Below are 26,604 nucleotides of genomic sequence, written 5' to 3'. Positions count from 1 at the left end.
TGAGCAGTGTCAGTGACTTTACTTACGTAACACTATGGCATTCTGTTTTGGCTTTTACTGAAGATTTCATTCCATAGACACTTTTGGAGCATTTATGTGTCAGGCATTGTTCTAGGGGCTGGAGAAATAGTGAAACCCTGAACTTATGCAGGTGGAATTCTACTAGAGGGGGTACTCAATAAACAGAAAATATTGATGAGGTAGTGATGACACATTGAGGCTGTGTTACGGTTTAGAGTGTGACGGGGGTGGGGAGGTGGGAATTATTTTCAGCAGCGTTTTGAGAAGTTCTCTTTGAGGAGGTAACATTTGAGCAGAGATTTGAATGTAGTGAGGAAGGAAACCATGTGCATATCTGGGAAGAGAACAGAAATGCTGACCAGAGATAGAAGTGTGCTTGGTGAGCCTGTGGTTTAGCAAGGCCAGTGTGACAGGAGAGGGCATAGTGAACAAGGGAGAGTGGGAGAGGAGGTTGGAAGGGTAATTAGAGGGCTTGAAGGACATCGTAAAAAGTTTGCATGTATTCTCTGTGTGACAGAAAACCACTGAAGGGGTTTGAGCAAAAGAGTGGCTTGGCTGAACACATTTTGACAGAATCACTGGTCCGCTGTGGGGCGAACAGGCTGTGGTGCGGCTAGAGGGAATACAGGGAAACCAGTTAGGAGGCTGTTACACCAGTGGGGGTGGGGTGGGGGGAAGAGAGCCTCCTACAATTATATCACCTTCCTACAAGGCATTTGCTTTGAGAGCCTAAGATAATTAAGGGTTGTGGATGCCATGCTAAGGAGTTTGGATATTGTTCTGTTTTCAGATATATAAGGATAATAATAATAAAATATTTATTGAGCACTAAATAGGTGTTGGGCACTTTCATAAGCACTTTACATTAGTATTGAATGTAATCCAAAGCTATGAGGTTTGCACTGTTAACAAATAAGAAAACTGAGACAGCGATATATTAAGTGCCTTGCCCAAGGTCTCATGTCTAGTAAGTGGGACCAGGAGTCCTGCTCCTGCTGATAGAGGAAAGGTGCAGAAGTTTCCTCCTGACTTGTTGCCCAGAATGGCTGAGCACTGACATACAAGGGCCCGAAGCTTCCAAAACTCCTGAAAAAGTAGTGAAACCTTCTACTGACCCATTTATCGGACCCATTTCTCCTGCTGCTCCCTCTAAGTGTTAATATTTTACCAGTTTGGGGTTATTGCATCCATCTTAGGCTTCAATACATTTTATTCTTCCTATCCCCCTTGTCTTCTGCCTTCTTTTGAGCCTTTAATTTTGCTACTGTCTTTATAATCTTCCATCTGTTTTCTACCCATCTCTCTGCCTCCTTCTTCCCCTCCATTTCTGTCCCGAGATCAGGTGGGGAACAAGAATATACATGAAGAGAAAGGAAGAAGCTGGATGCAAGGGAGAGACATTATTTAAAATCTTAAGTTTCTGAGGTTACAATTAATTCAGTGTTTCATTCCTCCTTAGTCCTTGCCTTTTCTAATCCCATAGAGGTCCTGTAGCCCAAAGAAACCAAACTGCTCAAATTCCAAACACTCAGAGTCCATGGGGAACCTCCTCCACTGCCACCCACAGATATCTTCTGTACCCATCGTTTCTTGATTCCCACCTCTCCCAGTGGAAAGTTTCCTTCCTCCTGTTGAAAAAAGATCCCTGCAGCCTCCACCTGTGCCCCAAATCTTATTTTCCCACTTTGAGCTGCACATCCCCTCCTTTCTGCACCTTCAGACTCTCCCATGCAGTGATAAACATGCTCAGTTCTTCTACCTTAAATCATACAAATGCTCTTGGCAGATTATTCGTTGGCTAAATCAACACCTTTCTCAATCCCCCCTTTTCCTTGCCTACCTCCTCTATAGAGGCTGGAAGAGCTAAGTACTTATTTTTTTCAGCCTCCTTTGCTCCTAGCCTCCATGCAACACAGCTGTGGTCAGTGAGGTTTAGGCAGAAGTCTGCTGAGGGGCTTCTGGGAAAACCTTTTCTGATAAAAGGCACAGATGTTGCTGGTGCTACACACCCCCTTTCTTCCTGCTCTGAATGCAGATATTTTACCTGAAGCTATAGGAGCCATCATGTGACATGATGAAAAAGTCATGAAACTCAAGGCATTGAATTATTTTGTCTGAACCAATGCCAACCACCTCCAGATTTGTTATGGGAGAAAAACAAATCCCTATTTGCTTGTAAGCCATTGTTATCTGGGCTTTCTATTATTTGTAGCCAAAAGCTCTTCTGATATATACACCCTCTCTCAACCACAATCTCTCTCTAGTTATCTTCCTAAATCTCTCCTTTCTCAAATTACTAAGTCCTTTCAACCTTTAAGTCACTCTTCAACCCACTAAAATTTATAGAGGTTATCAATAACCAAAACCAAAGGCCATTTTCTATTTTTATCTTACTTTAATTGTCTGTGGCATTTCAAAATATGAAATATTCCTATCCCTATGCTAAAATTCTTTTTTCTATGCCACCACCTTCTCCTGATTTTTGTTTTTCATTTTTCTTTTGCCTGTTGTTTCCCCTCAGCTTCTACTGATGACGCCTTCCACTTACTGCATTCAAAGACAGTACTTCCAGAAAACCCTTTATCACTGCCCCTTCTACTTATTCTACTGCCTATCAGGAATCTTCACTTGGATACCCACAGACTCATAAAATACCCCCAGACCAAACTCATCATTGCCCCACAAAGTCAGTCAACGTTTTGTGTTAATTATGGCACCCATCCACCCAAATAAATTCAAGTGCTCACATTTAATTGATTACATTACCTAGATTCTGCCTTATTATTGCTTGAATTCTTCCCTTCCTCTCCCATCCCACTGCCAGTTTCTCGGTTCAGCCCTTGGAAAACAAAACAATCTTATGCAGTTTGATTTCCTAATCATATTTATCACCTATTTAGCACTTATTAAATGTGTATAAAATAAATTGCCTTAACTATTCTCATAACTATAGATGTATAAAATCTTTCTCTATGATTGTTTTGAGTATGTTGTGAGTAGCAAAGATTTTGTTAATATGTCAAATTTTCATGTCTGTTAGTGTTCAGCCTCTTCTGCTTTCCACTTTGATAGAGTACAACACAAAGATGTATTTGAATCCTGTGTACTCAAAGACTATATTTGTTATATTGTTTTTTAAGTAATTAGCTTATTTAACAATAGTTTAATGACTGTTGATTGAGAACTTAAAACAGCATGCTATTGCATTAAGATTTGCACAATTATTCTACCATCTGGTAGCAAGCAGCCAATATTTCAGAGGAGAAAATAACAGGGAGAGGGGGAAGGACATGGAGGGATAATAGAAGTTGGTAGAGGTAGAGAATTTTGACTCAAAACATTCAGGAAAACCAGATTGTGGAATAGGAGCATCTAGATAACATATATAACATGGTGAAAAATCAAGCATATTTATGTTTGTAGCATTTTAGATCTTATAGCGATCTTGGAGCCTTCTAAATCTAAAATCCCTCATTTACCAAATAAGGACACTGGGACCTGGTGAAAGTAGGTGACTTGTCCAAGTTAGTGGCAGATCAGGACTACATACCAGGTCTTTGGGCTATCCAGTTAAGCACTCTCACATTTCCTCTCCAGTGTGAAGTCTCTGATGTCCAAAGGAGAATCTGCAGTATAATACAATAGAACTTATCTTCAGCATGAATCCTCATTGCTTAGAACATTAGCTACTTAAACCTTCTGGTATAAAGTTTTACTTTCTGAATCAAGATTTCTCCACTTTTATATGGTTTCTCTGCAGTGGTCTGTATTTTCTGATATGGTATATTATACTTCAACTAAAAGATTACTATAATCGTTATATTTATTAGGTTTCTACATCACATGACTGATCTGATTATCACTGAAGAGTTCATCACGGTGAAGGATCCCACAGAAGCTTCCCTCACGTATGAGTTCTCTGATGCCGTGTAAGATTTGTACTCCGACTGAAGGCTTTTCCACATTCATTACACTGATAGGGTTTCTCTCCTGTATGAGTTCTCTGATGCACTATAAGGGATGAATTCTTAATGAAGGCTTTTCCACACTGATTGCATTCATAGGGCTTCTCACCAGTATGAATTCTTTGATGCTCAATAAGGTATGCGCTCTGGCTGAAGGCCTTTCCACATTCACTGCATTCATAAGGCTTCTCTCCAGTATGAGTAACCTGATGTACAGTAAGGGATGATCGCCCAGTGAAATGTTTCCCACATATCATACACTCATAAGGTTTCTCTCCAGTATGAATTCTCCGATGCTGAGTAAGAGATGAATTCTTACTGAAAGCTTTCCCACACTGATTACATTCAAAAGGTTTTACTCCAGAATGAAGTCTCTGATGCTCTATAAGGTATGTACTTTGGCTAAAGGATTTCCCACACTTGTTACATTTGTAGGGTTTTTCTCCAGTATGATTTCGCTGATGCAGGGTAAGAGCTGAGCTCTTACTAAAGGCTTTTCCACATTCACTACACTCATAGGGTTTTTCTCCAGTATGGCTTCTCTGATGTACAGTAAGATGCATACTTTGACTGAAGGCTTTTCCACATTCATTACATTCATAGGGTTTTTCTCCTGTATGAGTTCTTTGATGCACTGTGAGATTCATACTTTGGGTAAAAGCTTTACCACATTCATTACATTTGTACGGTTTCTCTCCAGTATGAATCCTTTCATGCTGAATAAGGGATGAATTCTTGCGGAAAGCTTTTCCACACTCTTTACATTGATATGGTTTCTCTCCAGTATGAGTTCTTTGATGAACAGTAAGATTCATGCTCTGACTGAAGGTTTTCCCACATTCGTTACATTTGTAAGGTTTCTCTCCAGTATGAATTCTTTGATGTACGGTAAGCGAGGAGCGTTCAATGAAGTGCTTCCCACATACATTACAGTTATAGGGTTTCTCCCCTGTATGAGTCCTCTGGTGCTTAAGGAGGGATGAACTCTGGCTGAAGGTTTTCCCACACTCATTACATCCATAGATTTTCTTTCCTGCAAACATTCTTTGAGTTTTAATTAATTCAGCATTTTGTTTAGTGTCTTTTCCATGTGAATTCCAACTGTGAGGACTTTTCCCCACAGGAATAGTTTGTTGTGTATCAATGATTGAACCCTGACTGAAACATCTTTCAAATTCATTACCTCCACATGTCCTTCTCACAGTGAGGGTTTCCTTATGGGTAATGTGCACTTGGCCCAGATGTCTATCCTGGTTTTTCTGTTGCCCCTCTAACCAATTATCAGGTTCCCAGGTTTCCCCTAAAGAAGAATGCCAGAGACCTTCTCTTTCCATTATTACCCCATAAGATAAATCTTCAGTAATTAGGGCTTTGTAGTTGACTCTTTGGTTTCAAGTCTTATCTCCCAGTCTGAAAAAAATAAAAATTCAAATACACATTGGTTTCTGTGCTGAAAACTGTATAAGGCAGGAAGAAGAGAATGAAACTGAGAATAACTATAGGGCACATCTGAGAGCTTTCAAAGATGTCCCTATAATTAGGAAGAGAATTGGAAGGGAGGGAAAAACAGTGAGCCGTCCATAAATAACAGGGAAACTAGAAGCAGCGTAAGCAGAGGAAAGAGTGAGCCTATGCAGGAGGGATAGATACTGAAATCACTGACCACTGGACAAGACTAAATAATGAAGATCAAACTAAGGGAAGATATACAGATGAGCTGGGATTGGGAGAGGCAGATCACAAAGCCCTGGAACATTTATCTGGTACTCCTACCAGCAGTTTCTTCCCTCCCGAAGGCTGCCTATAATTCTGATACTAAAACATCACAGTGTGACACAGTGAAAAGATTGTTTACCCTAGAGTCAGACAAACGTGGGTTTAAACACTGGCTGTTAATCACTTATCATCTTAAGTAGTTGTTTCTCTGAGTCTGAGTTTTCAGAGATATAAAATGAGGATAAAATAATCTGATAAGGATTAAGTAAATTAATGTATATAAACTATGCTTAGGGAACATACTTGTCTGGAACATAAAATACCAGAACATACTTGAAACTTAAACTCTCAAGGGAGGATGGCAAAATCTAAAAGCTCCTCTGCTCCACAAGGAGCATGTGATTTTCTCACTCTCTTTAGGTAAGAGTCCTAAAGGGCCCTACCCTTTCCTAAATATCCATTCCTTACAGATAAGAACTAGTGGCAGAGGCAGGTAGGGGAGAATCTGTTGAACTGCTTGAGATGGGGCTGGAGGAAAGGCCTTGTAGCCACTCAGACTTTATTTTCTCAGATCCCATTTCTTATCCCAGACAAAACATCCTGGAGGCAGAGAGGCAGAGGACAGGGACTACAATCCAAGAATCACCTTGTCGGCTTGATCAAAATGATCAACACTGAATCAACAGACCAAAGGTCTGTGGGCAGGAGGTTTACTATGAAGCAAAAGATACACATGAACTGGACTTCCTCCTTCCAATCTGACCTGGTTACATAAAACAGAAAAAGTGGAAAGCCAAGCAGGCTCCACCTGTAAAACACACACACCACCAAGTAACCTCAGAGAGGACCTATCCAGTCAAGCATGAAATACCAACAGGCAACACATGAACTGGAGGCTGCCTCCTGCCCCACTTCACTCTATCATATCCAGCTATCCAACTGAAGTTCTTTGAGATCATTCCAAGTGCTACCCAGTAAACAACATAAAGGACATGGGACATCTATTCACATTGTTAGACAAATACAATGTCCAGACAGACAAAACTATTCAAAGATGAATGACACACAGAAAATATCAAATTTGGAAACTAGGTAGAGGTTCAAGAAAATTTTAAAATAATAAAAGCAGGAGAACAAGGGGTTGGGGGGAAAGCATTAAAACCAAATGGGATAATAAACATTGGAAGAATAAATGCTTCCAGTCATCAAAAGATGTGAAAAAAAAAAAAAAGATGTAAAAAAAAAAAAAAGTTACATACTGGGAGAAGGGATTTGCAACACATGACCCAAAAAGAGCTCTAGAACTTAGACTTGGAAAACAATATCTGTTTAACACTAAGCCCACTAGAAAAATGGACAGAAGACTTGAATAGACACTTAAGAAAAGGAAACCTGGGGACTTCCCTGGTGGCGCAGTGGTTAAGAATCCGCCTGCCAACACAGGGCACATGGGTTTGAGCCCTGGTCTGGGAAGATCCCACATGCTGTGGAGCAACTAAGCCCGTGCACCACAACTACTGAGCCTGCACTCTAGAGCCTGTGAGCCAAAACTACTGAGCCCACATGCCACAACTATTGAAGCCTGTGCGCCTAGAGCCCGTGCTCTGAAACGAGAAGCCACCACAATGAGAAGCCCACGCACCACAACGAAGAGGAGCCCCTGCTCGCCGCAACTAGAGAAAGCCCATGCACAGCAACGAAGACCCAATGCAGCCAAAAATAAAAATAAATAAATAAATTTATTTTAAAAAAAGAAAAAGAAAAGGAAACCTGAACAGTGAGTAAACATAAGCAAAGATGCCAATCCAACAGTAACCAGGAGAAGGTTGAGTAAAGCCTCAGTGAGATACTATTACCACATCCACCTGAGAAACAAAATTCAAAAATTCAAACTGACAGCCTCAGAATTTAGAAAGATGTGCAGTATGGGGAACTTCACATACTGCTGGTAGGAGTGTAATTTTGTTCAAGTATTTGAAAAACAGTTTAGCACTACCTAGAATGCAGAACAGGCACATAGACTATAAGATTTAGCAAATCCACTAGTAGGTACATACACTTAGGTAAATATATATTGTAAAGGTTCACCATGATTCATAATTTTTAAAGTAGCATTGTGTACAATAGCAAAAAACTGGAAACAATCCAAATGTCTACCAACAAGAGAAAGGATAACTAAATTGTCAAATACTTATACAAGAGAAATGAAAACAGTGAATGTTACGGATTTCACGTCTGCTTCTCCCCAAAATTCATATGTTGAAGCCTAATCCCCAGTGAGACAGTATTAAGAAGTGGGAGTCTTTGGGTCATGAGGGTAAAGCCCTGATAAGATTAGTGCCCTGATAAGAAGTGGCACACATGAGGGAACTTGCTCTATCCTGTGAACCAGGAGGGCCCTCACCAAAAACCCATCCATGCTAGCACCCTGATCTCAGACTTCCAGCGTCTGGAACTATGAGAAATAAATGTCTGATAAATTCAGTCACCTGATCTATGGTATTATGTTATAGCAGCCTGAACTGCTTAAGACAGTACACATTAATAAACTAAAGCCACACATATCAATATAAATGAATAATTTAAACAAAGTCACAGAAAAATAAATACAGTAAGAGTCCATTTAGATAAAGTTTAAAAACAGACTATAACTAAATATATTGTTCATCTGTGGATAGCAATACTATAAAGAAAAGCAAGGGAAGGGAGTTATCACAGAAGTGAGAACAGTGGTTATGTCTTGGGTAGAGGAAGAGGATGGGAATGAGGAGGTGCATATAAAGCTGCTAGGGTACTAGCAGTGTTCCGTTTCTGAATCTGAATCTGGGTTCTGGTGCCTGGGTGTTTTCTTTTGTTATTATTCATTCATTTTTATCATCATGAACTATAAAAAAAGCAGTACAATTAAGACAACAACTTTGCATAGGCTCCATCACTGTTAGCTGTGCGACCTTGGGCAGATTACTTAACCTGTCCTGTGCTCCAGTTTCCTCATCTGTTAAATGGTACCTATCTAGTGTTGGTATGTGAACAATAATTAGTTGATATTTATAAAGGGCTTAGAAGACTAGGCAGGTTTTTGCTAAGTAGTACCCATATTTTACACATTCTTCTGTATATATGACATTTCAAAAAACAAATGAGAAGAACAACAAAATATTTTCTATTTTGGAAAATACTGATCATTTTAAGTTGAAACATATACTGCAGAAAACTTAATAGTAAGGGTTCAGTATATCTTCATGGAATTTAGAGACCTAACTTAAAAAATTACCTCTGAAGATTTGTTGCTTAAGAAAAAGAAAAAAAATAGACTGCCCTACAAATTTTTTTAAAACTGGCCTAAGTGATCTCTCCAAGAACATGGGATGGCAAAGGACAGTGGAGTCATGTCTACAAAGGATTGAGGAAAAACTGATGTGACTCAAGAATTCCACATAGCCAGTACTCTATACATGCATAGGAAAAAAACAATACATGTTCTTAAATATGAAAGATTCAGAAATTGCAATACTCCTAAAGCATTCCTGAAATGTTACTTAAATGTTTAAATGTTTGAACAAAGGATTTATCCAGGAATTCCAGAATGCTCACTATTAAGAATCTAGTAATATATTAATAGGTCATGGGAAAAAGGGCATATGATCAACCTGATGGATGCTTCAAAGTATTTGATAATATCCAACATCCAATCCTGATTCAAAAACAAAAATATTAGCATTGTACCAAGCATAAAAAGAAAACACCAGAAGAATTCACACTAAAAAACAGAATCAAGGGCTTCCCTGGTGGCGCAGTGGGTGAGAGTCCGCCTGCCGATGCAGGGGATGCGGGTTCATGCCCCGGTCCGGGAAGATCCCACATGCCGCGGAGCGGCTGGGCCCATGAGCCATGGCCGCTGAGCCTGCGCGTCCGGAGCCTGTGCTCTGCAATGGGAGAGGCCACAACAGTGAGAGGCCTGCGTACTGCAAAAATAAAAATAAAAAATAAAAATAAATTAAAAAAATTAAAAAAAATAAAAAACAGAATCAAGGAAAGGATGCTTACTATTACTGCAACTATTTAATATTGTTCCAAAAGTGTGACCACTAGTAGACAAATGAGAGGGGAGGAAATTTCATTTTTCCCAGATTACATAACTGTCTCTGTGGAAAACATAGAATTGTTAAGGTGGCTTTACTCATATTAGTGAAGTATTGAAGCCTGGAACTGAGCACTAAATATCAAAACCATAGCTCTTTCAGGATTGGACGACATTTCCAATCCTTACCATTTTGCTCTCATTAAATAAGGACCTGTGACATGCACAGCTTTATGCTTGGCCACAATAAGAGGTCAATGATTGTTAGAGGTTATCATTATTATTTTATGTCAAACAATATACAGCTCTCTCTTCCATTCCTTTATTCCTAAGCAGTTCTTTCAAGTGATGGCCCATACTCCCTTATAGTCTTAGAATGCCTAGTTAACTTTAGGATTTATATTAACTTTGGTACTCATCAGGACATAAGAGTCCCCAGGACCAAGGGGTATGGGAAAGCACAGCTCTTTCAGTATTTATGGCTGGGACTGGCCACAGTAGAGGCCAAGAGCCTGCAGAGTATTTGACCAGGGGTCGGGGGCCTGGGTGAGAGACTTGGGCAGCAGGCCCTGCTCTTCCTAGAGCAAGCTGATTTCTTTCTTTTCTGCTTTTATATTTCTTCCAGCCTAACAGTTAAGTTACTCCTTCCATTCAACCAGACTATTTCAGTACTCAGCTGACTGGACTTCCTACGTAACACTCTTGCTACCCTACAGTGCATTCTCCACAAAGCAGCCAGATCGATCTTCTGAACGTGATAAATCATTCATTCAATAACTATTTATTGAGTGAGGCACTGTTCAAGGTGCTAGGGATACAGCAATGAACAAAAGTGCCCTGGAGGAACTTATATTTTAGTGAGAGGAAGAAGGGTAATCAACATAATAAATAAGTAAAATACTTAGTATTTAAGTGGTATACCTTATGGAAAAAATAAAAGCAATAAAATGGAAATAGGGAATATGATGGGTAAGGGGAAAAGTTTGTAATTTTAGATACAATCTTCAGGAAAGGCCTCACTGACAAGGTGACATTGAAGACAAGACTTTAGGGGCCAAGGAGGGTGTCACAGGACTATCAAAGGGAGAACATCCCAGGCAGAAGGAACCACCAGTGCTGAGAGCCTGTGCAAGGATGAACAAACTTTTTGGATTCACCTACATTGATTACAGTCTTTTAGATTAGTTTTCCTACTGGAAGCAAAGATATGTGCCTGTACTAACCATTAATGAGGCTCATTATGAAGGTGGCATGAAGGTACATGGGAACTCGGTAAGAGCACATAAATTCTCTCCCTTTGTGTGTGCATGTATACACACATATACATTTACTCACACAGAGAGGTAAATCAGATGATAGCTGGGGAAGAGCTGAGCACAGCACTTGGTTGCCGCTTTCCCCTCTTGGTTTTGGACAGCATAATGAGACTAACTGGCAGTAACATCAAAGAAAATCTAGAAAGAACAAGATCTGGAATTTGCACATCATCATGTTTTCTGAGCTCCGTTCTCTTCCTCCACTTTTCTGTGTCTTTATTTCCTTCTCTCCAACAGGTACCTCTCTGCTCTTGTAAATACATTCAAGTCTCTATCTCAGTAAAAAACAAATCAGAGGCATTCTACATCTGACTTCTTTCAGGTCCTGCCCTTTCTTCCTTTTCCTTCAAAGTTAACTTTGTTGAAAGGATAGTCTGTACTTAAAAGTCTCTCCTTTTTGGGGAGGTGGGGGGCGGGGTGGTGGTGGTGGGACTTGCCATAAGGCTTGTGGGATCTTAGTTCCCTGACCAGGGATTGAACCTAGGCCCTTGGCAGTGAGAGTGCAGAGTCCTAACCACTAGACAGCCAGGGAATTCCCCATAAAAGTCCTCGTTTACTTCTTCACTCTTCTCCCCAGGCACATGTCCTGCAGCACCAGAGTGCTCCTCCCTGGGTTACAGGCCACTTCCTCTACACTAAGACCAACAGCGTTTCTCATTTCTTACTTGGCACTGTTGCACTCTTCTCTGTTTTTCTCTCTTCCCTTGGCCCAGCTCTCCATAACTCTCTCCTCTCCCTCTGACCACTTTTTCTGTCACTTTTGCTAGAGCATCTTTGGCCCCCAGTCAAATGTTATTCCTCAAGATTCCATCCTTGCTGCTTTGCCCTTCTTATTCGCTCTTCCTGATAATTAAAATATTCATTGATATGAGTGTAATAAATATAATTTTCAAAGCTATAGTTTTACCTGATTACTAAAAATTCTACTTGATGTCATCTAATATTCACTCAATAAAGATATTAAATACCTACTCTCACAGACAACATGCTAGGCAGGGCATATAAATAAAAGTAAGCTCAATCATGACAATTCAGTGAGCCTACATACTAGTGGCTAGATAGATATTCAAAGAGACAAGAGAAATACAGTGTGAAATGTAATCATATGCAAGTGATAAATCTTTAGGATTCAGCCCAATAGAGAAGTTGGAAGGTGGGTAAAAAACTGGGAGAGGAAAATCCAGTATGAGCAATACCTTTGTTTGCCTTTGATGCTTCTAGAAAACCCACCAACATGACAGTGAAAGAATGAAAAAGTCATAAATAAATGCACTAAAATAATCTAGGGAGCAAAATGCTGCAAAAGAAAACCAAAACCAAAACAAAAAACCCCTACCAAAAATATAATTTATATATCCTCATACAGACAAGAGAATTTAATACATGCATTTTAAAAGATTGCTATTAAAAAAGAAGGAGCACTTAGAGATGAGAAGGCTCATAGAAATAAAAAATATGATAGTAGAAATAAATTTTTCCACAGAAGGACTGAAAGACAAAGTTTAAAGAAATCTTCACATCTCACATTTTCCCTTCAAACAATGCCACGCAATTTACCACAAGGTCTTTGCACCTGCTGCTCCCTGTGCCCAGAATCTGCTCCCACATGACCATCACTTTGAGTATCTGTTCAGTAGTCACCTTAAAGAAGAGGCCTTCCCTGATCACCCCTATAAAACAGCACTCCTGTTAACTGATTACTTCCCTTATGATGCTTTGTTTTTCTACGCAGCACCTGACTCTATGAATAGTCAGTCCCTCCCTTCTTCCTTCCTTTCTTCTCCCTTCTCCTTCCCTGCTTTCTTTCTTGATTAATTTATTGTTTCCCCGACTAGACTATAAACTCCACGTGGAAACTCTGCCTGTTTGGCTCATTGCTCTACACCCAATGTTAGGAACAGGGCCCAGTGCTCAAAAAACATTTGTTTGTTATTTATGTAAGAATACAAATAGCAATAGTAATTGAATCCACAGAAATCTGTAATAAAGTTAATTAAAGCTACCTTAAGCAATCATTCTATACCTAAAAATTAGCATGAAAAGCATAAGATAATATCCAAAGTTGTACAATATGTAGCAAGAGCCAGAAAAATGTATATATCCTTTGACACAGTGACTCTTCCAGAATCCTGTTCTTTAGAAAGCTTAATGGAAACAAGCAGCGATGGTCACAAGATGATTTTTTTCCTATCAATGTTTTTTTACTGATTTCTTTTATTGCTCTGTACTTAGATAGCCATACACTATCCAGACATCAAAAAATATCTGCCTAACTCTTTAAACAGTGTATGAAAAGAAGTGATCAACACTTTCACATGAGCAGAAAAGATAAAGGTATAAAATGCATTTTTTCAGAGAAAAGTCATGATAACATCTAATAAAGAAATTTCAGTTGTGAGGGGGATTAGTAGGCAGATAACAAAGATTACAAAGCATTAAATGCTTAGAGGAGAATGGGATTAAATAAGTAGTAGATTCAGATTAAAAATTTAGGAATGAGAAAGGAAATACATAAAATGTAAGGTTACTAGTAAAAAGAACAGGGCTAAACTCACTCGTCATTTGTTTTTAAATGAAGACTGTATAAAACACCTATATAATTCACAGGAAGAGAAATGTTAGTCTCCTTTTAAAAAGCTGACAAATGTTTAAATGAATAATGGAAAGGAAGCTATGGATATAGGTAATGGCCGAGAAGATTCATGAAAGAAAATAAAGAGAATAAAGTAGAGCGGGAGAGAAAGACAGGGATTGAAAGTACAGATGAGGGAAATCCCTGGTGGTCCAGTGGTTAGGACTCCATGCTCTCACTGCCAAGGGCCCGGGTTGGATACCTGGGGTCAGGGAACTAAGATCCCATAAGCTGCACAGCATGGCCAAAAAAAAAAAAAAAGAAAGAAAGAAAGAAAAAGAACAGAAAGCACAGATGACAGAAGAGGAAATAATAACTGCTGATATTTACTGAATGTTCAGTATGTTCCAGGCAATTTAAAAGAGTCACAAATGTAGTAACTCATTTAATCCTCATAAGATATTACCTCCCACTGAGGTAAGGACACATGCAAGACCTCAGCAGGATGAGTGACATCAACAATGCAGAGGCATTTGAGAAACACACAGCAAATGGTACAGGTCTCAAGAGACCCAGGGACCTCTGTAGTGGTTTCTCCCCAAGGTGACACTCATGGAACAAGTTCTTGCAGCCAGATCCTTACCTGGGGAAATGCACCCTGGATGTTCTTTTGTCATCAGGCTCAGTTCTCAATCCAGCTGAGATATCACATTTGGTTTGGAAAGCTGATGCCCTGCTCGGGAGGAAAAACACTAAATTTGACTTCTGAACTGAGTATAAAAACCACTCCCAGCATATGTCTTATCCCTTCATCTTCAGGGCTTCTGTAACAAAGGAAGGTGTGGCTTCTGAGATTTCCCAGTTTTCCATTCTCTATAGAGAAGGCCTTTCACCTTGAAAGACAGGACACTAAGGAACTACCCTAAAACAATGTCCTGTAGTATCAGGATTTCAAGTCCATATTCACAAATTTCAGAGGCTGTACAAGATGTCAATAGTGGGAAAGATGGCAATAGGTAGGTTTTGAGTTACAAGGAGAAGTCCTTACCCAGCGAAAGCAGGTTACTGTATCACTTTCCCATACAAGTTCCTCTGAGCAGAATTTAGATTGGACCCACTCCTCCCAGGTAAGATCTACAGACACATTCTTGAATGTCACTGATTCCTGAAACTATAAATTTCTACTGAACAAAGGATTATGCCAATAACACCCTCTATGGAAATTAAAAAACAAAAAACAAAAAAACAAGCAGCATTAGAAGGGACAGAAGAGATCTGTGAGAGAAAAATATTATCCTCCAAAAGAAACTAAACACCTGCAACAAAAACCGACATTATCATGAAATAATCAGAGACAAATATACAAAGTGCTCTGACATTTAAGGACAGGAAGAGGAGGTATAAGGAGTCATAGGGAAGGATAGTGAAGGCTGCTCTAGATTAGCACTGGAGAAGAGTAGGTGGTGTTCTGATTGTATCCTATTCACTCCATTGATGAAGGAGGGATTCCCCACCCTAAATAGCACACGGTGACCGAATATATGACACCCAGCACTGGACAGATGAGCCTGACAGGAGTTCATTAGTCACAAGTTGGCCTCACAACCCCATGCCATGCAAGACCACTCGGGGCCTGTACTCAGGAACAGTGAACCGCAGGGGCTGTGGGAGGCAGACTTGGTACTGACAGGAGGCTGAGGTGACCCTTGGTTCCCACGGGAAGATGTGACTGGCTTGTTTGAACACTTTCGTGGGCTGCTAGGGAGGTGAAAACCATTACGTTGAGGATTAGGAGGGGTGTACCTGGCCAGGCTGACAGGGGAGCTAGTTGGGTGTGGAGCCTTTCCCAGTGGGTGGGGGCCTATCCAGATAGAGCAGGGGAACTCACAACGAGGTCTTTGGAGCTCCCTAAGGCTCAGAGTTGTAGAAGCAGCACATGGAATTTTAGGCTTTACAATCACTGGGTGGGAATTCCAGTTAATGCGGGGAAAGCATGTGCAAACAGGATAAATCTAGACTGTGGTTGGTCTATGAGACAACCAACAAAACACCCAGCTGGACTTGAAAATGGCATTTCAAATTTATAAGCCCATTTGAGCTTTGTTTTCTAGCCCTTAGACTAGGAAATAAAACTCTGTAAGCATTCACTATCTGATGCGTATGATGGTTAATTTCATGTGTCAACTTGACTGGGCTAAGGTATGCCCAGAGAGTTGGTAAAGCATTCTTTCTGGGTATTTCTGTGAGAGTTCTCCCATTTGAATCAGTAGACTGAACAAAGAGGTGAGAGGGCATCATCCAATCTGCTGAGGGCCCAAATAGAACAAAAAGGCTGAGGAAAGGTGGATTTGCTCTCTCTGCTTGAGTTGAGATAGCCATTTTCTCCTGCCCTTAGACATAAATGCTCCTACCTCTTGAGCCTTCAGACTCAGACCAGGACTTACCACCATTGGTCCCTGGATCTCAGGCCTCCGCGTTTGGAGTGGGACTGCAGCACTGGCTTTCCTGAGCCCTACGAGTGTAGATGGCAGATCATGGGGACTCTTTGTCCTGCATAATTGTGTGAGCCAATTCCTCATAATCTCTTTCTGTATATCTACATATATCCTATTGGTTCTGTTTCTCTGGAGAACCCTAACTAATACAAGGAGGGAACACTAACTGAGTGGCAGTTACCATACATGATAACTCACATTATACTCAGTTCTGTACTAATAGGAGGTTCGTATGCCTCAGCTCATTTAATCCAAAGGACAACCTGCTAAAGTGACAGAATTAAAGTCATCATTTTACAGATGAGGAATCTGAGGAACAAAAAGGTTAAATAACCTCTCCAAGATCATAGAGCTTGAACCCAAGGCCATTCAACTCCTCATGTTGTGAGGAGAAGGCCAAGAAAAGACCCTAGCAATCCTCAGCAAGAGGAAGAGCGAGAGAAAGACAGAAAGGGAGATGGAAGGAGACTCAGGATTGAAGCTCAGGAGAAAGAGGGTTTCAAAGAGGAGGGACTAGTCAACACTATCAGAAGCTGGGTGGGTCAAACAGAATGATGATTGAAAAGAATCTGCTGATTCGAAAATTAGCTAATTTCAGAAGAGTCATGAAGGAAGAAGTCAGCTTACAGTGGAGAAGATAAGGAAGATAGGATCAGGAATCAGAAGCAGCCAGATGAAATTACTTCAAACTTTTTGTGAAGATGAGAGATAACACTGTATGAAAAGAAGTAAGGAATAAGTCGTGTAAATAAAGCAATGGAAAAGGTTTTCCTTTAAGGACAGAGAGCACTGTAATATGTGAATAGGCAAAGGGGAGAAAGTTAGTGGAAAGAAAAGGACTGGAGAGACCAGAGATGGAATGAAACCAATTTCCAAGCAAGTTGTGTATTTTACATCCTACTGGCTATGAACTCCAGAAGAAAGTGTCAACCCTGAGGCACAGAATTTATCATATATCTTTCTACCTCATTATTTTCTCCTAATACTTTTAAATCAGTATATCAAAATAACAAAAATATGTTAAAAATCACTGACAAATAGTGTCAAGAAAAGTAAAAGTAGCTACTAGCAGGATATAAATACATGGCAGAATTTTCATTTTATGAAAGGAAGAAAAGGAAACAAGAAAAATCATCAGTTCAAAAATTTAAAGCAAGGAGAAGAAAGGAAACAAGAAAGCATAATAAGGACAAATCATTAAATAACCAGAAAAAGACTTGATACATGCATAACAACAAATGTAAATGGGTTGACTTTGTCTATTAATAGACAAAAACTGTAAAATTGGTTTAAAACACAATTATATGGCACATACAAGAGATACACCTAAAACACAAACCAAAAAATTGTTAAAAAGGGGTGGTGATAGAGACGAGATATAGCAGACAAAAGCAAACAAACAAAAAGGCATGGAGGAGACCATATCAATATCAAATAACGTAGAATATATGTGGAAACAAAACATAAGCCCCTTCTTTCTGAAAAACAACAGAGCAGAAATATGACACTCTTTCCAAAAATTACTCTACTTTCAATAAATTAATTACAAGGCAATTGCCTTTTTAGCTGAACATATTGGGCAAAATTAAAAGCCCAAACTCAGACTCCTATGGGCTATATGCTCGTCTTCCCCACTTCCCTAGATTCTTCTATTCCCTAGATTCCCTTAAGTGCAGAACCTACCCACCCCCAACCTCCAGCCCTCGTGCTGCAGAGCTTGTCCCTACTATGTAACGTACTATGGAGCCCTGGGTAGATTAGTACAGAAAGGCATTTTAAAAGGCTGAAGTGAAACTTAACTGTATCGTTCATAAAATGTATTTGTTGTTAATCCCTTAAAATGTTTTCTGCCTTTCTCCTTTCCACTTATTATGCGTTTTTTCTCCCCAGCACTACATTAAGCATGGGGTAACTCAGGGTGTTTGAAATAAGCAGCTTCATGGGTTTATCTCCTTTATGCAGAGGTTTTCTTAAACCTGAAACACAGGCTTTTTTGATATTGTTATTCTTTAAAAAGATGAATTATCAAATGGAATAAATAGGGATATTTTAATAATGAAAGTATACTTTATAAAGAAGATACAATAGTGATGAAGTTTTAGGCACCACAACAGCAAAGTGTCTTCAAATATAATTCTTAGCAACCCAATTTCTTCTTTTTTTTTTAACAAAGCCACAATCATGGATAAATCCCAATCACAGTGCAACAAAAATGAAACACCTCAGAATATACTTACTAGGAATAAGCAAGAGCCTCATGATCAAAGTTAACAAAATCCATAATGAAAGATCCAAATAAAATGAAGGGTAATTTTTTTACTCAGTAGGAAGAATAAACATTGTAAATATGGTAATCTTCCTCAAACTGATACAGATTTAATGAATCCAAATCCAAATTGCATATTTTTTCTTTTTAACTGTTTCTGTTAGAACTTGATTATAGTTAACAAAATTTGACCCTAAGGATAAATGTATAAGAACAGTACAGTAACCAAAATTTTGAAAAGAAAAACAAGGGGGGGTGGATTTTCTTTATAAAATAACAAAATAAATTCTAAAACAAATAGTGTGTTACTATAGTAGAAATAGAGCAATAGAACAGAATCCAGAAAAATAAACTCATGCATGTATGTATGTGTGTGAATATATTATATGTGCACATCTTATATACATATATAAATTTAGTATATTTTAAAGGTAGCATTTCAAATCAATGGATAATAAGCAGATTATTCAATAGATTATTTCAACAGATTTACAACAGTTTGAATGCCATCTCCTCAAAGGTGCCCCGTCACACTCAGCCAGGCCACCCTGCTGCGTGGCCATCACAGCATGTAACCTCGTCCTCAGCAGTATTTCTTCTTCACTGCTGCCTCCTCTTTCTAGAAGAGAAGATCCAGGAGGAAGGGGTGTTACCTGTTTCATTCACTGCTACCTTCCTAGAACCCAGAACGCTGCTTAGCACATGGTAGGGAGGTGCTAAAAATCTGTTAAATGAAAGGATGGATGATGAAATGCCTCACCACACCATGTTAAATGAAGTTAGAATACAACCTCACATATATACAATAAATTCCAGATAGCTCAAGAATCTAAATTTAAAATGATAAAACTAATAAAAAATGTAGAAAAGTATTTCTATAACCTTAGGGTACAGAAAGCCTTTCACAGCAACGATCCCAAAGCCAAACAAGGGAAAAGGAAAGTTAACTGCATAGGACTTCAAAACTTATTTGTAGAAGATTATAAAAAATTTTAGAAGAAAAATGACAGAGAACAAGAATGACAATTTATGGGAAAGGACAAATATCCACATTATATAAAAGGCTTCTTTTATATATAAACAACTCAATATAAAAAGGGGCAAAGGATATAAAAAGCTATCTTAAAGGCTAGAAGAATGTACATCCATAGTTATTTTTGAGGATTTGACACCTAGAAATATATCTTATGGCCTTAATTTCTTTTTAGAACTATATGCCTAATATTTATATTCAGAAGAGGAAGATAAAATTTAAAGGCAAACACAAGTCATACTCGGGCAATTCACAGGCACATCACTGGCCAATGTAGGAAAGATGAAAATATTAGTAAAGATGACAAAAGGAATACAGCTCTAATGATGCACTGATACCTCCTAAATCAATCACTATACTCTTTGAAAGTGTCAGAAGTCATCAAAGACAAAGACTGAGAACTGTTCCAGGTTAAGGGAGACTAAGGAGACAGGACAGCTAAATGCCAGATGTGATCTGGATTAGTTCCTGGACCAGATAAAGGACATTTGTGGCAAATTAAGAGTAAGGTCTGTAGATTAGTTAACAGTAGTGTATCAGAGTAAGTTTCCTCATTTTGATAATTATATTTTGGCTATGTAAAACACGGTCCTTTGCTCAGCAAATGCCTTTTGGCTAAACTATTAAATATTTGTCAAGTTAATAATAGCCAATATATTCTCCACTGCATTCCCTGGGTGGGGCTCAGCACAGCCCTTACACTATATATATTTTTACTGCAGGCCTCAATCTATTACCATTCCCACCCTCTGACACTATGACAGCCCTTATGCTGGTGGGTCATGCCCCTCTCCCAGGAATGACCTTGCTTTGCTTATGCCTGAGTGAAAAATAAACATGTACCTTTTTCTACAAAAAAAATCCAGGGTCCTTATTTTTAGGAAACACATACTGAAGTATTCAGAAATCAAACCAGTGGTTGCCTGGGATGGGGATCGTGGACAGGAAGGGTATGGATACTTTCTGGGGTGATAAAAATGTTCTATAGCTTGACTGGGGTGGTGATGATGTTGGTGCATAAATTTGTCAAAACTCAATGAATTATATGCTTTAAGTGGGTTCTTTTATGTAAATTATACCTGAAAAATAAAGCTGATTTAAAAATTTAGTTAGTGCCATTTTAACTAAATAAAATAAAATCAAGGCTATTGACAACCATACCACAACCTACATCAACCAAAATCTTCTGAGTGCTCCCCCCTTAAAGCTTCCCCTCTTCCAGAAACTCCCTCTCTCTGATACCTATTTTTGTGAGTTATGTTGCCTTTTAAAACTGAGCTTGATAACATTGAGAAGAGAAAGTAGTACAAATAGAAATCACAACAGTTGGACTTCCCTGGTGGTACAATGGTTAAGAATCCACCTGCCAATGCAGGCAACACAGGTTCAAGCCCTGGTCTGGGAAGATTCCACATGTCACGGAGCAACTAAGCCCGTGTGCCACAACTACTGAGCCTGTGCGCCTAAAGCCTGTGCTCCTCAACAAGAGAAGCCACTGTAAGCCACACACCACAACAAAGAGTAGCCCGTGCTCACAACTAGAGAAAAGCCCGCGCGCAGCAACGAAGACCCAATGCAGCCAAAAATAAATAAATAAATAAATTTAAAAAAAAATCACAACAGTTAGTGCTTGTCTTCATGAAGCCTTTAAACTGGTTCCTCTTGTAAATAACCAAGTGACATATTTAAGAGAATCCTAACATATGATCTTATGAATAAAGAAAAACCACAAGTCCTTTGGGATGGGAGACAAAGTTAAATAAACCTAACCCTAAAAACAAAAACAAAAACAACCAAGAACTTAAGGTTTCCTGGGTAAAGTGCCCTGATGTCTTATTTCCTTTTCCAGAGAAGGAACAACTCCAGGTTCTAGCAAAAACTAGCAGGTTCCATTTTCAAGCAATCTCACAGGGCAAAAAAAGCCTAGGCTCCTTACTCACTTTTTTTCCTCTATGATTTCCTCTAGCTGACAGACACTGCTTCTTTTTTTTTTTTTTTTTGGTTATGCAGGGTCTTTGCTGCAGCATGCGGGCTTTCTCTAGTTGCGGTGAGTGGGGTGCGGGTTTCTCATCACAGTGGCTTCTCTTGTTGCGGAGCACGGGCTCTAGGCACGTGGGCTTCAGTAGTTGCAGCAGGCAGGCTCAGAAGTTGTGGTGCTCGGGTTTGGTAGTTGTGGCTCACGGGCTCTAGAGGGTAGGCTTAGTAGTTGTGGTGCACAGGCTTAGTTGCTCCGCAGCATGTGGGATCTTCCTGGACAAGGGATTGAACCCGTTTCCCCCGCATTGGCAGGCAGATTCTCAACCACTGCGCCACCAAGGAGGTCCAACACTTCTTCTTAGAAAAGCTCTTATCATGCCAACTCCCTTATTTAAATTCCTCTGACTCCTCCTCTACTCCCATGCCTACCACCCCACCAAACACACAAACTCCTCCTTCCTGGTACTTGACCCCAAACTGTATCTGATTCCCTCTCCCTTCCAGTCCCTTCTACCTTCGCTCCACCTCTAAAACTTATCACCTACAAATTGGCACTTGCCATCTACCCCTACAAGGATCCAATTACGAGCCACTACAGCTGCTGACTTTCAACATCCCCTGAAAGGAGTTCAGGGTGGAGATCAGCACTCTGCTCTGGGAACAACTGATAGTACAGGTCTTCAGATAGTTAGATATTTTCAAGAGACAATTTTATGAGCCCAATTCTTATATCTCCTCACATCTAGAAAAGCACTAAAATCCTTCATGGTGACGTCTGCTCCTCGTGACTAGCAGTAACCTTCACGAGACTAGCAGAAACCTTCTACAAAAAAAAAAATATGTGCTTGATTGCATGCACCTCCCCCACCTCACCAAAATCACATATATACTGACCTTCCCCCCTGCTTCTTTGGAGCAGTTTCTCAGAGCTATCTGAAATGCTGTCTCCCAGGCTATAGTCCTCAATTTGCCCCAAATAAAACTTAACTCACAACCCTCATGTTGTGCTTTTTTTTTTCAGTCGACAAACTCTAAAACACCAAGTTAGTGGCTGGAATAACGCTAAGAATGCCTACCGCTGAGCTAGTACCTTCAACATTTCAGGAACCAAAGCTGGGCTCTTTTTACTTACATTACTTATTTCATTTAATAATACCTACTTCATAAGTTTGTTGAAAGTTCAAATGAAATAAGTCCGGTGAAATTCTTATCAATGTCAAGTATGTGGCAAACACTCAGTTAACGCTGTTATTTCTATCATCACATGAGGAACAGATGCTTCAAGGGAAGTCAAGTCACTCGCCCAAGACAGTGCAGCTATTAAATGGTAGTCGGAATTTAAACTTGGGACACTCTGACTCCATTACAGCAAATCCTCTCCAGGTATCCCTACCCAACCCTACTTCTGGTCACCACACTGATCTTCTCTCTTTCCAGGTCTTGGAACACTGACAATGTGGGTACTTAACCATACTTGTTCTTATTATCATATACATGTACAATCATCATGACTGTTCCTTGTAGAGATGTGACCTCTTTTATGTTCCCTGAAAGTCCATAGCCCTATAAGCACCAGGACCATCTCTCACATGATTTTTGTTCCTTTTCTGACACTTGGACAATACCAACAGCTCAGCAGGCCAAGGCATCCTGCTGAATAAGGAACTGGAAGCTGAGAACCTAGCTGAGGAATGCTGAGGGGGAGTTTTGTGGAAAACATCCAACATTCAGAGATCTCAATGGCCCTGTTTTCTGTGGTGAGGCCCACCTACAGTACAGGAACAAGGAGTAAGGGAGAGGTTTAAGAGAGAAAAATGAGCTCACCTGAACTCCCAATAGTAGAGGCCCAGCAGCCATTGCCTTCTCCTTCCTTCCTGTGGTGTCCTTCCCAGGGGGTGGGCAGGATCAGAGGAGGCAGAGCTGAGGGAAGGAAAAGATGTGAGAAACAAGACTCCAGCAACAACAAAAAATATTCAGAAATGGAATACTGCCTGCCATATCAGTAAACAAAGGATGTCACAGTCATCAGCGATTGCAGCCACCACCAGTGAGTTGGTGAGCCCTGAGGGAACTTAGAAAGGAAGAGAATACCTGTCGTCAAGCAGCCATCAGACTGCAGCCACTCCCCACAGTGAGCCCTGAGGAAACTCAGGATGTGAAAACACAGGATACTGGCCCCAGATAGCTGAGGTACGTATCAAAGGAATGATTTCAGTGAACCCAGACTCTTATAGAAAAGTGCTAAATTCCTCAACTTGAGGTATCTGGTTTTCTTTAATTAACCATAATCTTCTGCCATTCAGACTACCTGCCCTTTGTTGCAAAACTCCTATATATCCTGCACCCCCCCAGCCCCCACCCACCCCTTGCCTCCTTGGGGCAGTTCTCTCAGGGTTACTTGAGATGCTGCCTCCTGGGCTTGAAGTCCTAAAAATTCCTGCGGAATAAAACATAACTCTCAACTTTTAGGTTGTGAATATCTTTTCTCATCGACAATATAATACCTACAAATAAACCAAATAAGAAGTGTATAGTATAAATGTAGAGAAAACTATACTTTTTATTTATTAAGCTTATTTAGATATATAAAGTAAGCTGAACAGAGAGAGACATACCATACTCCTGGATAGGATGTCACAGTATCCTAAGTTGTCACTTCTTTGAAATTAATTTATAAACTTAACATATTCCCAACCAAGTTACAGCTAAATAATAATCTTGTAAAGTTAATTATGGAAAAAATGATTTTTTTAAAAAAGTTAATTGTGTTGTATAACAATGGATGTGAGAACTTGCCCTCCAGATATTATAAAGCTATGATAATTAGAACATAGTGTTACTGTATAGTGTCACTCATTCACCAGATATCTTATTGACCACCTACTGTGTACCAGGCACCATTCTTAGGGCAAGGGATGAATACAGCTGTAAACAAAATAGATAAACTCTCTACCATCGCGGATGTTATAGTCTACCAGGGAAAAGGGTGAATAGAACAAATTAAAATCCTACCAACACAATCAGTTCAGAAAAAAAATTTATATATAAGAATTCAGGATATGAAAAAAGTGACATTTCACATCAATGAAGAAAGGATGAATGATTCAGTAACTTGGAACAAGGACTTACCATTTGGAAAAGAATAAAAATTTACGTATAAAGTGAAACTAAAGTACTACAAGAAAATGAAGATGAACATTTTGTGACATATGGAATAGAAGACCCTCTAACAATGATGTCAAAGACCCAAACATGAAGGGAAGGTTTGCACATCTGAACATATGAAAATGTAACATTTCTGCATAGAAATTGGAAATATACTTGTGTATCAGACACAATTTAAAAACACAATGCCAACTGCATAAAAATATTCACTAGTTTTCAATAAGCAAATCTAAACAACACTATTGTTTGCACCTCTCAGAAAGTTAGAGAATAGTAACACTCAGACTTGCTGTGGGTCAATCAGGCACCCTTACCTTGCAATGTTTATAAACTACTACTTTTCTAGAGAGAATAGGACAGGAGGTATCAAAAGCCTTACAGTATGATCTAGAAATTTCACTTGAAGAGATTTATAGAATGAAACAAGAATGCAAAGATATATGTAGCCAGATGGCCTATATTGTTTATAATACTAAACAAACAAAAAACCCCACAACAGCCCTGAGAAAGAAAACAAAGGCCTAAAGAGAGGATTAAATATGGCACAGACATACTTTTCCTCATGTTCATTAACAAGCAGACTTAGCTGTTCTTAAAAATTGGTATAAGTAGATAGTTTCAAAACTTACAAAAGTTTATTCTGCATCTTAAGTGGTACTACACAGATAAAAATATTTATTAAAAAATCACGGAGCTTAAGACTTGCGCACTCATTTTTGAAGTAAATGGAGAAAAGAACACTAATATCCATATATTTGCTTAAAAACAAAGCGTTTCTGTGTTTATACGTATATACATGCCGACATGCAGATTCTGACAGTTTTCAAATGATTTTTTCCTTTTTGCTCCTCTGAATCTTCTAGTTGTCCTACAGTGAACTTTTTTTTTTGGTAAGAGAAAAACTGCTTTAAATAAATAAAGGAAGAAAAGAAAGAAAAGGATTCCCTGAAGCAGAAATCTGCACAGGGTTGGCCTCCCCATTCTTACAGAGAGATGAGTTAAGGGGAGCCCACGCCATCACCCTTAGGAATCGGAAATCACTGAGGGCGGCCCCCGAGATGCGGTTTACACAAAGGGCAGGTGCTGGAGCCCGGAGACCCGCACCCTGGTCCAGCATCCCCCGAGACTTTCGAGGTTGGTCCGGGGGACAGCCCGCGACGGGAAGGAACCCAGGGTCCGAGAGACTTCCAGAGCCTTCGGTCCCTCACTTGCCCCTGGGACCCGTGGCCGCCGCGTCGGGTCCCCTGCCCTCGCCACTCGGGGGACAGGTGGTGGAAGGACCGCGTCCGGCGCCTCAGCTCTCGGTGTTCCCAACCCGGCTGGGCCCCCGGGGCGAGAGGAAGAACATCTGGAACTAGAAGCCCGGCGCTGCGCAGGGTCCGAGAGGTCGCGGCCCACCTGCAGCCCGCCCCGCCCCGCCCCTAAGGGGCCTGCCCGGCTGTACAGGACTCCTCCCGCCAGGCCCTCCGGCGCCCTCCAGACCCGGTGCCTCCCGCCGTGGCCCCGCACTCACCCTCTCCCAGCAGGAGCCAGGGCAACCAGCGGACCAATGCCGCCCCTCCCAGCATCTCCACCCCGGGGAGCCGGACTACATTTCCCACAAAGCTGCGGGGGCGCGGCGCGGGCGTCAGGAGTGCGCAGGCGCGGGCCTCGGATGGTGGGGGGAGGGGCGGTTCCAGCGGGACGGAAGGTGGTGGCTTCCCGAATGGCTACCTCATTTTGGTGGGGTTGTGGCTTGCCAAGCCAGGAGTTGACTGCGCGGTAACCTTACCCCGGCAACCCTAAAGAAGCCTCTCATTAGAACCTGTGGGTTCCTAACCCATGGGTAGGGAAGAAGGGGCAGACAGCCTTGGCTAAGCCTCACTTTCCTCCTCTGAAATAAAGGGAGCCTAGAGGAATCCCTTGCAAAGTTGTCAGAAGACTGAGTAGGTGTGGTAGTTAACATACCAGATGCAGAGTGAGCACTCCATGAATGGTGGCTACTGTACCTCCTTTCC

At 40.3% G+C, this 26,604-nt stretch overlaps 1 protein-coding gene and 1 non-coding gene across 3 annotated transcripts in view; both read right to left on the bottom strand.

The window, feature by feature from the left end:
* LOC101270920 (zinc finger protein 354B) overlaps positions 1-26,604 on the bottom strand; it is a 90,324-nt gene continuing 63,720 nt past the window's right edge. Inside the window, 2 exon segments of the mRNA XM_033413519.2 lie at positions 1-3,986; positions 3,989-5,022. Coding sequence (XP_033269410.2) covers positions 3,861-3,986; positions 3,989-5,022 — 1,160 coding nt within the window. The 3' untranslated portion in view covers positions 1-3,860.
* On the bottom strand, positions 14,464-26,230 carry LOC117198198 (uncharacterized). Of its 2 annotated transcripts, none has more exons than XR_007476735.1 (3): positions 26,121-26,230; positions 23,267-23,362; positions 14,464-19,156 (listed from the first exon to the last, which is right to left on the bottom strand). It is a non-coding gene; the product is annotated as an uncharacterized LOC117198198 (transcript). The 2 variants fall into 2 exon arrangements; XR_007476734.1 differs by having other exon boundaries at positions 14,464-19,051.

The sequence above is a fragment of the Orcinus orca genome, chromosome 3, assembly GCF_937001465.1.
Source record: "Orcinus orca chromosome 3, mOrcOrc1.1, whole genome shotgun sequence".
In the NCBI taxonomy this organism is placed as follows: domain Eukaryota; kingdom Metazoa; phylum Chordata; class Mammalia; order Artiodactyla; family Delphinidae; genus Orcinus; species Orcinus orca.
This window is presented reverse-complemented; position numbering and strand designations above follow the sequence as displayed.